The sequence below is a fragment of the Pseudogymnoascus verrucosus genome (genome assembly GCF_001662655.1).
Source record: "Pseudogymnoascus verrucosus strain UAMH 10579 unplaced genomic scaffold scaffold_73, whole genome shotgun sequence".
NCBI lineage: Eukaryota > Fungi > Ascomycota > Leotiomycetes > Thelebolales > Thelebolaceae > Pseudogymnoascus > Pseudogymnoascus verrucosus.
The window spans coordinates 1-12,974 of NW_017263724.1; the positions used below are offsets into that span (position 1 = coordinate 1).

A 12,974-nucleotide genomic window follows, 5' to 3' on the forward strand; every position below is an offset into this window, starting at 1 on the left:
TNGTTTATCTATTTGCTTACATGTAACACTCTCGTCACGTGCGTTGCTACTCTAATAATTTACATACACGTGTTCTAAGTTAGCATGTGTTTATTCGTTTACATGTAACAATTAGTTACTATGTGCATTACTACCCTAATAAGTATAAAGTAGCAATTTATATACTATTAACATAGTTAGATTGCAATTTAGCTTTTATTATCACATTAATTAGTTAGCTAAGGATACAGATAGGGAGACAAATACTACTAGTTTAAATTAGTAAATTAGTAGTATTTGTCTCCCTATCTGTATTAGTCCTCGGTCATGTACTAGTACAGTATAGCCCCTCTTGAGACATTTAGGAAGCAGAAGTATATTAACTAGCATTTCAATTATTATCATGTATAGCTGTTCCGACTGTTTAATTTTAAACATGCACCATATGTATGTATATTCGTAGCAGCTATCTATATTTGAAGCTTTAGAATTCGCCCCAGGAAGGAAAGCAACGCATCGAGGGTATAGTACGGTGATATATATTATCGATCAGTTTCCGTGGTCATGGTTCTCATACTATCATTCATCATTTTAAATGTATTTTCCCTCACTAGAACTGGTCGGGGAGGATAAAAGATTTAGTCCAGTGGTTCTGAGTGTTATGTGATAATGAGCTTTGGTGCCACGAGTGTTAGCATGGATCCATTAAAGAAGTATGAAGTGTTGCTTACTTCGATGAGCTTGTCAGTTAAAACCGTGCAATGCCCGTCTCGTTCAGCTGAGCTGTGAAATGTAGAAGACACCCATAGCCCACCGAAGCCGATGTCTTCAAGAACGTCTTCCAAGAGCTGGGCAGTGTCAACAGTGTCGGACAGTTTGGGGTTTCTAGTTAAGGTTCGCAAAAGCATCTGTGCCGACTTGAGAGTCACAGAATTCTGGCTTGATAACAGCACTTCATCCAGGATGCTGAGGATAGGACAGGAACTACCGTGGGTTAGCAAATGAGCGAAAATGAAGTAGGGAAAGAAGGATAAAGCAGAGGCAAAATGAACTTACAGATGGAGTATTACAGTGGGCCTGGTAATAGCAACCTTGTTCATCCAAACCAATCCCCGATTCTGAACACTATCTTCTAGATAGCGAAAGTCAACAAGGTTTATAGCCGTGTTCAACAGCAGTTCCTTATCCTTGATGGTATCTAGGTTTATCATGGCCAGGACGTCTTCCGGGGTGCTGCTCTTGTCCCCGTTGATCCCCGCAAGCCAAAGGTTACCCTTCGCTTCCTCCGTAGTTAGGGCTCGGGACATGACCAATCCTAGGTATGGAAGACAGCTCAAATCATCTGGAAATTTGCGCCCCCCTGATGCGCTAGAGCTAGCGATTTCAAGGAACGTAGAGAGGACTTTGACAGTCGTAGCCTTCGTCACAGTATCAGTAAGGCCTTTAACCAATGACGCACAGACTGCGAAATGGAAGTTGTCGATGTTGAAATGTATCCCATAGCTTTCATCGAGTTGCGAAGCTGAATCCTCTAGAGCCAACCGTCCCTGTAGTAGCACAGGTACCATACGGCCGCCTTTCAAATCTCCCGATGTATTGATGTTTATGAGGACGGCCTCTAAAAAGGACGCGGCGCAAGAAAACAAATTGAGAGGGACAAGCCTCACGAGTGCCATAGCCAACCAAAAAAGCTGTAGCCCATAGCGCGACGTTGTGGGGAGTTTCTCCATCATCTTTGTGAGCGAGGTAACAATAGAGACGAGCATCTCATTATCGTTTTCATCAGCAAAGCGGTTTACGCTCTTCCTGAGAGCAACTAATACTTGATAAAGAAGATCGTCATCCACATCTTCACGTGCCAAGCAGCCCATGACAGCAAATGCCCTGGGTTGTATGGCTGGGTTACTTTGGAATGCTGTACTGGCGACAAGACTCATCCACCGTGAACGCCAGGCGTTTGAAAGATCAACCGACGACGCTGCAAGGCTGCTTACTTCCGAAAGGAGTACTGCGAGTGCCTCTGTTGAGCTCAATATTTGCCATGTTGGATCCTGAGCGTGCGAAATTGTCGTGCCTTCTCGAGTTACTCCGCTGAGATTTGCCTGTTGGCTAGTATTTGGATCGGAGAGTGACGCTAGAATCACTTTAAGCCGCACGAGCTTACTTTCGTCCGTCGAAAAGCAAGTGCACAATATGTGAACTGTATTTACCAAAAGACCATGGACCACAAGCCTGATTTGTGCCGGGCCAGTGTTCGCCAGCATGGTGATGATATGAGATATCTCAGGGAGATAGAGGTGCGCCTGCACACCACTATTAAACGAGGCTGCTAAGCAGAGTCGCAATAGTATGCATATCTCGTCCCAGACTGAATTATCGGGCAATAGCCTCGTAGGTCGGAGAGAAGTCCGATTGAGTGCCTTTCGTAACCTGCTGATCAATTTGCCCCTAACGGTCACAACCTGGAGGGATGCAATAATTGAGCCAAGGCGTGAAATACGGCTCTCGTTGTTACTGGATGTTAATGCGCTCTTTATAATTTCATCCACTAAAATATCAGTTAGGACTTCGTCCTCGCAGATAACAGGCCATATTATCTGTTCCAAGGTTATGCAGAGGGTGGAGTCGGGTACGGCAACATCTATCAGTTTCCTGAAGATAGAAGCTATTCGCTCTCTCGCTTTCTCGCCGTCAATTTCAACTGCTAGAACCTGGCTTCTCAGACCCGACAACCAAGGTGATAGATATGCCAAACTCAATGGCCTCTGCTGTAAGGGGAAGCTCTCCCAGCCAACAAAAAACTCATTCATAAAGTCTGCTGTGAGTTGAGGCTCAGAAGCGGCAAGTTGTCTGCTCACGGTGACAATGAAATGGGATGCACTTGGCGGTATGGATAATTCTGGGAATGTTAGATAGAAGCACATGTGAAATATGGAAATTAGATGGCCGTCTTACCTTTGGAGGCCATAAAACTCGAGTTCACGCCAAATTTGAAAGTTTGGCAGAGCGCACAGAGAAGGTTGTATGCTGCTATGCGAAGATTCTGATCGAGACTTGCCAAGTTTGTGAATGAGATGTTGAGGAGAGTCCCTGGAATATCTTGTGGCCGGATAAGTCGTTCAAATGGCTGGCTGGGCTTTGAATCCTTGGAGTATTTGATTTTGGCACCTCGAATAGCTTGGAGAACATCTGACTTCCTCGGGCTTGTAAAATACATGACGATCTTGCCGCTGTCTGCGCGAAGCCCAAAGGCAGAGTCATCTTCGGTTTGTATTGATGTCGGAGCTTCATCAACTTCTGTTAGACGAAATATGTCATTTACGGTGGCATGAAGCCTAAGGCCAGGAACAATCTCCTGTTTCTTGGTCGTTGTTACTTGCACGAACTGGCTACCCACTTGTATCATAACCTCGATTTTGCCCTTTGTCTTTGAAAGCCTCGTTACGGGTTGGAAGACAAATCTTGTGTCGGTGACTACGCTGATGGTTTCCTTTGGTAAGTGGAGTTGACTGAGATGAAAGTGTGTTTGAAGATCTTGCAGACTGCCAATAAGATGGTAGTCCACGTTTTTAGGGTGGAATGCGCTATTCTCATTCTTTGCAGACAAGCGCAGTATGCGGCGGAAACATTTCCTGACAAATTAGCGTCACGCGGCCATAAAAAGGATTGACGATATGTGGCTCTTACCTGAACGCACTGTTCATATTATACACATAAACGCATGACAAGTTCTTCGATAGTTCTGTGGGTGTAAGAAGATCTAGTTTCTTGAATAACGCATCTTGAGGCTCGTTTTGCCCGGTATAGCATGTTGCATCAATCATTATCCCAAAGGGTCGGTGCCACATGCGGCTAGCAATCTGTTGGTCGTGTAAGCTCTCAGGACCTAAAAAAATATCCTTAGTTGATGGAGATGGCCAGAATCATACCTTCAGGTAACAGTAGACTAATAGATCGTAATCATTGGTTTCGGCGTCAATGTTTCTCAAAATTATGCATATCATTGATAGGCCGTCCTGAGCACAAATCAGTACTGGAGGCGCGTGGGAAAGGACACTCCTACCTTGCTCTCGCCACCATCGTATACGGTCCGAGTTGAAATGGCAGACTCGGTGCTTCGTCCTGCATGGCTCAACATGAAATGCTGAAACCTCGAGTATGAGGGAGGGCTGTTCATAGAAATCATTGGTCGATTCCACGAGATATCCATCGGTGGTGGACCGAGGTTGCTGATGAGATTCCGCAGTGCCTCTGTGACTGGGAGACGACCCAGCGTGATTTCGTGGGGAGAATGAAGGGAATCCTTGCGTTGCTGGGCTACTAGCTTTTGCCGTACATGGTCCCAGTGGTCGTAGAAAAACCTGTGGAGAGCTACACAGGACCCAAAATCGAATGATTCCATTTCGATACCAGTAGTTTCTACATGAGGGGCCACCTAATGTGTGTCAGTTAGATATATTACCCAATAATATAGAGTAGCACTCACCGATATCGTCCGGAGGAAGGCTGTCACCTCATATATGTTTTGAGTGAGAAAATCGTTCAGGGGAAACATGTATGACTCTTTGGCGCCAAATAATACATTATTTGCGAGGTTTTGAATAATTTTGGCAATAAGAAGCAGTCCACGACGCATTTCTTTCGATGGCGCTGTACTAATCAACCCCTCGACGTCCGGGGCGACAATGGCTGGGCAAAAGAAGCGCAAGAAAATGAATGCGCCCACAGCAGTAAACTTTGCATCTGGAAAACGTGTCATGACAGACGAAGATATCTAAGGCCGTTTATTAGCAACTGGCAACATTCAATATGGATTGGAGATAATCACAATACTGCAGATATTCCTGAAAGAAATGGGAATATTTGGGGCCGAGCTGCATATATCGTCAATGAAAACCTTGGCGACGACTCTTAACTGGAGAGTATTGCGCTGCAACTCTTCGGGGGAACTCGTTCTGGAAGGGTCAAGCTCTAGATCAAGGTCTTGAGCTGTGACGATGAGGCGTTCCAGAACCTTTTGCAACGTCGATTTTAAATACGATGAACCTTTCCAACGTGCGTAAACAGATAGCATCTTCGTGGTGACACAATTTCTTCTGAGTAGTTCGGCCTCATTTTCTATAGCGATTTAGCATTCACACATATTCGATTTATGAAGGGGCACCCTACCTGTATTATCAACCTCGTGCTTGATCAGCTCTTCTAGAAGAATAAATCCCAACCCCCTGGAGTCGAAAATATTCAAAAGTGACATGGTCAACTCGTCCACTTCGTTACTAGGACAGGCGTCGCAGAGAGCAATAGTTAAAGTCATGTCATTGACCAGAACCTGTCACGATTTTAGCATGTTGCAAATTACGCAGTGGATTATACTTACTTCAACTAACTCGTCATATTTCTCTCCAACAGCAACATCTGAGAGATTATTGAACTCTGTGCCTTGAGCTAGAACATTGCAAAGTACGGTTACGAACGCGGTTCTGATCTCTAGATCTTCGTGATACCCTATGCCGAGGGAGTGCTTGAGACCTACGTCAATGTTTGCGCCTAAAAGATTTGATAGTGCGATAATGGCCAGCTCGCGAATGGACAGGGAGTCCTCCTTGGCCGACAAATTTGATGCGACATCATTTTTGCCCTGATCGGTGGGCTCAAAACTCAGTAGGGATAGAAACCTATTGAAATATGTATGAAACATCTCGGATTTTAAATCACTCGTATCGGCATCAGTTTGTCCATCAGGAGGCTGAAGAGGGAGCCGAAACGTCAGATCCGACAGAGCCTTCAAACAGGCCCTGTCTAGATCTCTCTGAAGTTTCAAAGCGTCATCTCGATGGATGCCGTCGACCATAGCGGAATTATCGGCCTTTGGAGAACCCGGCCGAGCAATCCATCCAAACATTATCTCTAGAAGTTGATTCCTAATCCGAACATCATGTCGCAAATTAAGCAGCTCTTTTTTGCGGGTTACAACCTCGCATAACTGGCACACTTTAATCTTGATTCTCAGGGTATGGAGCCCTTCGCTCACACTGTTGAGAAACCTGGCGAAGTTTAGGGTTAAAGCACCTATGTCAACAGAGAGGGCGGCGCCCATATCAGCGGGACTGCCGAGCCTCTCTATAATCGTCTTCAATAGCGCTGCTGCCTGCTCAGCGAATGCTATTCTGGAGTCAGAAAAACGGTTTGCCGTATCGATTGGTCCATCGAACAGCGTCTCGAGCTCAGATTCAAGGGTTTTGAACAAGGGGAGGTATAACGAAGGAGATATCTCTGTTGACAATACCTCCCTCATAGCTTCGCGGATACGAGCATTGTTACATGCCAAAAGCTGAACACTTTGCGTCATGTACCTATCCAATAAGGTATTATCATAGCTGTCTTGTGAGGGTCGGTCGATCCACTTTAGACCTGCGAGACCGGACTCTTCAATCACCGAGGAGGTCTGCTTTGAAATACACAACGCGGCTAAGGAAGCAAGGAAGCCAGAGCAATTGCGCCACTCGACTAAAGATCTTTCGTCAAGGGTTTCGTCTTGTCTGTGCGTAGATGCCCGCTTGGATAAGTCGTACCACCTGCCGAAAACAATCTCCCACGCGCTTAAAACTGCAGCGCTGGGATGCTTCATTTGCCGTAAAAGGGAGCGTAATCGTTTCTGAAATGCAACAAGCCCAGTGAAGTGAAAATCCCGAGAGGATAAATCCTGGTATACTTCAATGTTTCTCATGATAGTTGATGGGGACTTCGAGGAGTCGTAGGCTGCATCAACCATCTGCGTCTCTTCGCAAAGAAGCCCCACACAAACTGTCACAATCTGGCAAATCTCAATATCTGCAGAGCAAAGACGTACTAAGAAGTATGTCTCAAGCTTCGACAATGATGCTAGGCGCTGGGGGGTTTCAGCTTGAGATATTAAGTCATCCTTTAAGAATCAATTAGCAGACTCAAGTTGGCACTTTGAAATTTTTACAAACCTTTGCGGACCTGATTAACTCCACCCTAGATTCAACAAAATCATGTATAAAAGACAAAACCGAGTCTCCTCGTCTACCCAACTTGGCTGCATGTTCTAGGACATTGAGAAGGACTGCTGATCTGAGGGTATAGTTAGTTATGGATAAAAACACGACAAAAACCTACTTACGTTGACCTCCAAAAATTCGCAGGAAAAAATCCCGAGTCTTTGCTTGCTCCTTTATGCAGCAGGAAGACGGACCCATTCCTCAACAGCTTTCTGGTCACAGAACCGGCCATACGCCTGACTTTAGGATCTTCGTCCACAAGACAACCGACAAGAATAGCAAAGTTTTCCTGGAAAAATACTTCGTAGTCAACGGGGTTTGAGGGCGCCCCGCCAAAAAGCGTTAGTGGGAGAACGTTGAGGAAATCCAAGCATCGATATGTCATTTCCGCAATACTTGAGCTTGATTTTGGAGCTCCATAGGGCTCATGAGAATGATCCTTATCTGATTAGCAGGTGCTGTTTCGAACCCGGAGCTCTAGTTACCTTGAGATGATCCCTAATAAGACCTGTAATTTTCTCAAATAGCTCTGTATATAAATGCGCGTTCGGTAGTTTTGCTAGGTTAGAACAAGCCGACACAAATGCCAGTTTGAAATCGTTTGGCGCGTTTGAAGAAAGGCATTGCGGAGCAATATTTTCATTGCAAGATTCGAAGTTGAGGTGGGTGAGGCTCACAAAGGCAGCGGTCATGAGGCCGTCGTCAAAAATGGCCCCTTCGCTCCCAACTATGTTCTTTCTGAATAGAGCATCTCGCACCTCCTCCTGCACGTCTAACGCATAGCTAAGAAGTGCCGAGTCGTTACCCTCGAGGCTAAAATGTCTCGCGATTCGGAGCAATGATATGAGGCAATAAGCCGCAGCAGGGTTTTTATTGCGCAGAGCTTTTCGAAGGCTCTCTAAAAAGGACACCTTTTTGAATATCCCGCTACTGGCTTTGGGCAAACTGCCATTTTCGAGATATCTGCCTGTAGATGGCATGCTTGTTGCGACCTCGAAGACATCCGGAATTAGAAATAAAAGAAAAATTTGAAATGGGTAAAGGACGGCTTTCCACCTATTGCTATCAACCATTCCATTTGCAATATCAAAGAGGCGGTCAACCCCGTCAATTTTGCTATGCGAATTATGCATCAGTACAAAATCATCGGGGTTTTGCTCTACCCATCTCAGAATCAAGATGGGCAATGCAAGCCCCAGTGTACTTTGGAATGTTTTCCGCAAGTGAAAGAAACAACTGCATAATTCCGACAGAACTAAGCTGAGTTTCCGCTTGTCCACCCAAATGAATGCCACTATGCGCAGTGTAGCTAAGGCATTCCTGTCGTCATCCAGGACGGGGGCTGCCTGGGTGCCATTTCCTTGCAGAGGGAATACAACTTGGAGTAACCGAAATGAGGTTTTCAAATGTTCAAAAAATAGATCCCAGTTGGAGGCCGACAAGAACTCTATGATAGTCCTTGCATGGGCTTCAATGTCTTGCAATGTCCCATCCGTGGAATAAAGACCTGGTCCTTTCCCAAAAGAATTATTTTCCGGATCCGAATTGTCTAGGCGACACGGTATGTTTTGTGCAAGTCTGCAATTGCTGTACTCTAGAATAGTAGATGCGGGCAAGGTGTATTGTTCGGGATAAGGAGCTAAAAAAATCTTGACCGCTTCAAGAACCCTTCCCGCGAGGATATCATCTAATGCTTTTGGCAAGACTAGGCGTCTGGTGGCGGACTCCTGGGCTGACTCTTCCTCATCCGTGCCACTGTGACTGTCCACACGCCCACTGCGAGAGATAGAGTGCTGATCGGCATTCTTTGGTTGATAATTCGGTACTCGATTCACGGCATCCCAGTGCGCTGAAAAGCAGTCTGCGAGGATATGGATAATGTACAGCTCGGAGTTAACGACGTGTGGGGGGTGTGTATCGAGGTCTTTGTACTGGGCTGTCAACTCCTCTAAGAGTAACACAAGAGATTCCGCAACTGTGCTGAGATATGTGCTGCTAACTTCTATCAGTGTTGCTCTTGTGAGACTAACTAGGTCGTCGCTCCGTAGGTCTCGAAAGCTGGATCCAGTCCTATGGGGGAGCTGTTCCGTTCAGTTAGCAATTGTGGATTTCGATGAGGGGGGCAACGGTACACGAGTAGCCAGGCGATCCACCAACGAAGCAACCAGGTTTAGGTCGCCATTCGCAGCCATGAGGAGCTCTGTCGTCCGGATAGTACAGCTCGTGGCCTTTGAAGAGGCAGACGGTATGTTCCGTCTTTACATCTGTAACAAGGCGCGTACAACGAGTTGCAGGCGCGCAACATTAATCATCAATTCGACCAGACCGGCGAACTTCTATGAGCAGCGTGCCTATAGGCTTTCGGGATTGTAGTTACTTAGATGTCTGGTTTCCCTAGGCGTGGAATATAATATATTTGTAGGTTCAAGGTGTATGGATGGCGTTGTAGACGCTGTCCCGTTGGGTAGAGCTAAACGCTCGGTTCTCGGGACCTATCTGGGGTCCATTTAGTAGAACCCTGCAGGAGCTAGACATGGATACTTTTCAATATGGCACTCTTCAAAATGGGGTTATGTGACATGATATCTCCAATTATCAGCATTTCCATTTTTTATTTTCAAAAAGGCGCAGTTATGGAGTCATATTTGCTTCGGAACAGTGAACATAGTTTCAAATATCGTATAATTTTTACAAGTGATTCGCTACTCTAGCAATATCGATATGATCTAATAACGGTAATTATCTCTTGGTCGACCGCCTCCAGCATTGCCATGACTGCCATTTGAACGGTTGTTATCATACTGTGGGTAATTCGGTGCCGCTGAATAGTGTGAGCCGTACTGAGCGTTTGGTGGACCTCCCTGCGGCGCGCGACCTGGAGGGTATGGAACTTGCATCCCAGGTGGAGGTGGAGGCGGGTTACGGGCGAAGCCACCGACACCAGGTGGAGGCGGTTGCCAGCCTTGCGGTGGGGCGGGGTACTGGTTGTAAGCGGGCTGGTTACCATAGGCCTGTCGCGATGAAGATTGCTGTCTAGGATACGGGTTCGACGATTGATTCCCGTAGTTCTGAGATCCTCCCCCACGGCCCCTGCCGCCATATTGACCCCTTTGCGAATAACCACCGGGATTTCGTCCTGCGTTTGCCGCACGGCCCTTCGTAGCTTGGATGTCATCTTGGTTGAGGGCGGGGGTCGAAAACTTTACGCCTCGTAACAGCATTGACTTGTGGACATGTGTTGATCGTGGCATTTCATAATGGACGCTGATAATCATGTTAGACGCCGTATTTGGATAGTGGGGAGAATATGATACAACTTACCTGATTGACCGGTCTTCATCGAGACTTGGCATGCTATCTCCATCCAGCGGATATGTCAGCGAACCATGGGGAAGGTAGACATCATTCTTTTCGACCTTTCCAGCCAGGCCGTCACTAATGCGAGGGTTCAGTTGGTACTGAGGAGAGCCTTGTTTCTTGGAGTAGAAATGGGTAGCAATGTCATCGTAGAGGCTTTGATGGGCCTCGGACACAAGCAACACATCATTTCCTAGCGTATTTCGAGCTGCTTCTTCCGGTGGTAGTAAAGGATACCTCTGCTCCATCGCGGCCAGAAGCCTCTTCGCATCTATGAAAGGCAATAGAGCAACGCCTTGCCAGGCGAATTTCTTGCCGTTAAGGTCAATCGGAAATTCCGGAGGATAAAATTCGATTATTTCACTGTCTTCGTTTGTCATCAAGTCATGGAAGACATCTGGTATAGTGTGTCGGGATGCTGCAGGCATGACACCCATCAGCTGTTCAAATGGTTTGAATATTCGGCCTTTTTCAAAGCTGATCTTCATATCAGCCAATCCAACGAAGTCCGCCGCGAATGGTGCGTAGTGATATGGATAATACCACTCCCAGGATGGGCAACCCTGAAAATAATATAATAATACCCACGCCAAACCTTCGACGTAAGCTTTTGCAACTTTGTGGCGAAACTCTGTGTCTCTCGGATCAACTTTGAACTTCTGTTCGTAGTAACGGTCGGCATAACCATCTTCCCACAAGCGAACATTGTCGACTGCAGCCTCATCAACGGGGGCACTTGGTGTAACCGGCTCCGACGTGTCTGTCACAGGCGTGTTTGACCCGTCATCTTCGATCAGATCCGCCTTTCTCTTCCCTAGAGCTGAGATGGGCGACCCTGATAAGATGTTATTCTCGAAAGAGGTTGCAACAGTCTCAATAACTGGTGGGGTCGAAGTAGTATCATCCACTGGTCCCTTTACCCCAGTTAACTGGCTCTTCAGAGCAGCCGCTGCACTCTTATTAGCTACATTCGCCTTGTCTATCGCTCCGCGATTGACGACCATTTCGTGCGTGATAGAACGAGCCTCCTTGGAAATGCTGGAGGTGACATTTCCGGGAACTATAAGCGGGAAATCGATCGGAGCATTCGAGGGTCTACCATTGAATCTCCCTTTGTTTAGAGTATCATTTCTGCCACCACGCCCATTATTTTCCTCCTGAAGTTTTCGTCGCTTAGCATTGGCATCTCGACGCTCTTCTGTCTGGCGTCTGCGGCGAAAAATTGCGTCCTCCTGTTTAGCTAGCCCATCCATAATGAATTGTGCCCGCTCCAGGTCAACATGGCCATCTTTTGTCACATAGCCTCCCATGTGAGGGATATTGTCACGCCAAATGGCCATCAGGGTATCGATACCGTTCTCGCGAATTTCGAGACTTGGCAGGTGAGGCAAGAAATCGTTTCCGACGAAAAAGCACATGAATACCCAGTCATCGATGGCTCTCTCCAAGTCAAATCGAAAGGGTTGGTTAGGGACGTAAAGTTCAGCTTCAAGATACTCTCGTAGTACTGATACATGTAGCCAAATGAAAGGCTTCAATGGTTGAACTGAGTCTTTCTCGTCAAACTCTCCGTCCTTTTCCTTTGCCTGGCCCCGACATTCCCTTGCTTCGTGTCCTTTCTGGTTGCACAACCTACAGGTTCGAGCCTTGGAGTCTTGGAAAAATACATCTTCGCGCAGGACACGAAAGTGTGGCTCATGCGTAGCCAATCCCAACATAATAAGATCGGCATCCAAACCGTATATTACGTGTCTTGTATTCGGATCATGGTCCGGGGAAGATCTTTGGGATCGTATGAACTGCATAATCTTGTGCTCTCCTTCCCCAGGCACGGTGGCATCTGATAGGATAACCTTAACCTTTGCCCACGCAGGGTCTGTGTTAAGTTTATAGGCTGTCCAATAGCGTAGACTTGCCGCAAGAATATCCATGAATGGCGTTCCTGGCGTAATGGCGTTGGAATCCCAGGTTTTTGTGACCATCGCCTCAGACGTAGATTCTTCGACTTGGCCTCCTGCTTGAGACCTCAGCATTTTCAATAGTTCCGCTTTGTCTTCATCCTTCTCTTTGGCTTCTTGTGCTGATCGGAAACGTCTCGAACGTTGTTGGTTCATCTTTGCTCGTGGGGCAACGCCATCTGCGGTCTGTTAGCAAACTACAAGGATGAAGCCTGTTGTGGCAAGTAACATACCAACGGCTATCATTAGTAGCTTTCGAGGTCGAACCATGTTGAACACTCGTTCGGTGTACTTGAAAATCTCAAGCATCATCTCCTCCTCGTTGGCTGGAGGAGGCCGATCCTCGGGATGCGAGCATGGATGAACGATTCCATTCATGTCAAGATAGAGGTTGTCGAACTCTTCTCCATTTGGATTCGGCTGAGTAGCATCAACCGGTATCGCGACGTTGTCGACATCTTTTGGGTGGTCCTCAATGACAGGAGATAGAATCTTGGGATATTTTGTGGAAAGCCACTTGAAAGCTGCTGGGATACCCATTTCCCCGAAAGTTCACCGTTGTTGATGAAGTGGCAGAACTAGAGTGCTGTTGCGACTCCAAAGTCCTTGATATTTTTTATCGGTCTACGAGTCGCGTCAAACAATGCGACAAGTCTGG

The 12,974-nt window shown here is 46.6% G+C and overlaps 2 protein-coding genes across 2 annotated transcripts; both read right to left on the bottom strand.

Moving 5' to 3' along the window:
- Positions 1 to 367: 367 nt before the first annotated feature.
- IRA2 (Ras GTPase activating protein ira2) lies at positions 368 to 9,431 on the bottom strand. The gene is made up of 15 exons (XM_059464129.1): positions 9,134 to 9,431; positions 7,487 to 9,082; positions 7,124 to 7,440; positions 6,954 to 7,074; positions 5,357 to 6,901; positions 5,149 to 5,308; positions 4,808 to 5,097; positions 4,466 to 4,753; positions 4,043 to 4,414; positions 3,909 to 3,995; positions 3,667 to 3,839; positions 2,935 to 3,611; positions 1,036 to 2,878; positions 711 to 963; positions 368 to 653 (listed from the first exon to the last, which is right to left on the bottom strand). The coding sequence occupies exons 1-15, from the start codon at positions 9,191 to 9,193 to the stop codon at positions 639 to 641; spliced, it is 7,797 nt and encodes a 2,598-aa protein (XP_059319265.1). The 5' UTR covers positions 9,194 to 9,431; the 3' UTR covers positions 368 to 638.
- Positions 9,432 to 9,664: 233 nt separating this feature from the next.
- Positions 9,665 to 12,971, bottom strand: RAT1 (5'-3' exoribonuclease 2). The gene is made up of 3 exons (XM_018279512.2): positions 12,550 to 12,971; positions 10,323 to 12,495; positions 9,665 to 10,265 (listed from the first exon to the last, which is right to left on the bottom strand). The coding sequence occupies exons 1-3, from the start codon at positions 12,854 to 12,856 to the stop codon at positions 9,728 to 9,730; spliced, it is 3,018 nt and encodes a 1,005-aa protein (XP_018125623.1). The 5' UTR covers positions 12,857 to 12,971; the 3' UTR covers positions 9,665 to 9,727.
- Positions 12,972 to 12,974: the final 3 nt, after the last annotated feature.

What these genes read in the sequence shown, in the direction of transcription:
- IRA2 (XM_059464129.1), bottom strand. Translation starts at nt 9,193, where the DNA reads ATGGCTGCGAATGGCGACCTAAACCTGGTTGCTTCGTTGGTGGATCGC. An exon ending in GCGAATTTTTGGAGGTCAAC is followed by an intron (nt 7,075 to 7,123) that starts GTAAGTAGGTTT and finishes CTATACCCTCAG; the next exon opens with ATCAGCAGTCCTTCTCAATG. An exon ending in TAGTCTACTGTTACCTGAAG is followed by an intron (nt 3,840 to 3,908) that starts GTATGATTCTGG and finishes CACGACCAACAG; the next exon opens with ATTGCTAGCCGCATGTGGCA.
- RAT1 (XM_018279512.2), bottom strand. Translation starts at nt 12,856, where the DNA reads ATGGGTATCCCAGCAGCTTTCAAGTGGCTTTCCACAAAATATCCCAAG. An exon ending in GCTACTAATGATAGCCGTTG is followed by an intron (nt 12,496 to 12,549) that starts GTATGTTACTTG and finishes AACAGACCGCAG; the next exon opens with ATGGCGTTGCCCCACGAGCA. An exon ending in GATGAAGACCGGTCAATCAG is followed by an intron (nt 10,266 to 10,322) that starts GTAAGTTGTATC and finishes CATGATTATCAG; the next exon opens with CGTCCATTATGAAATGCCAC.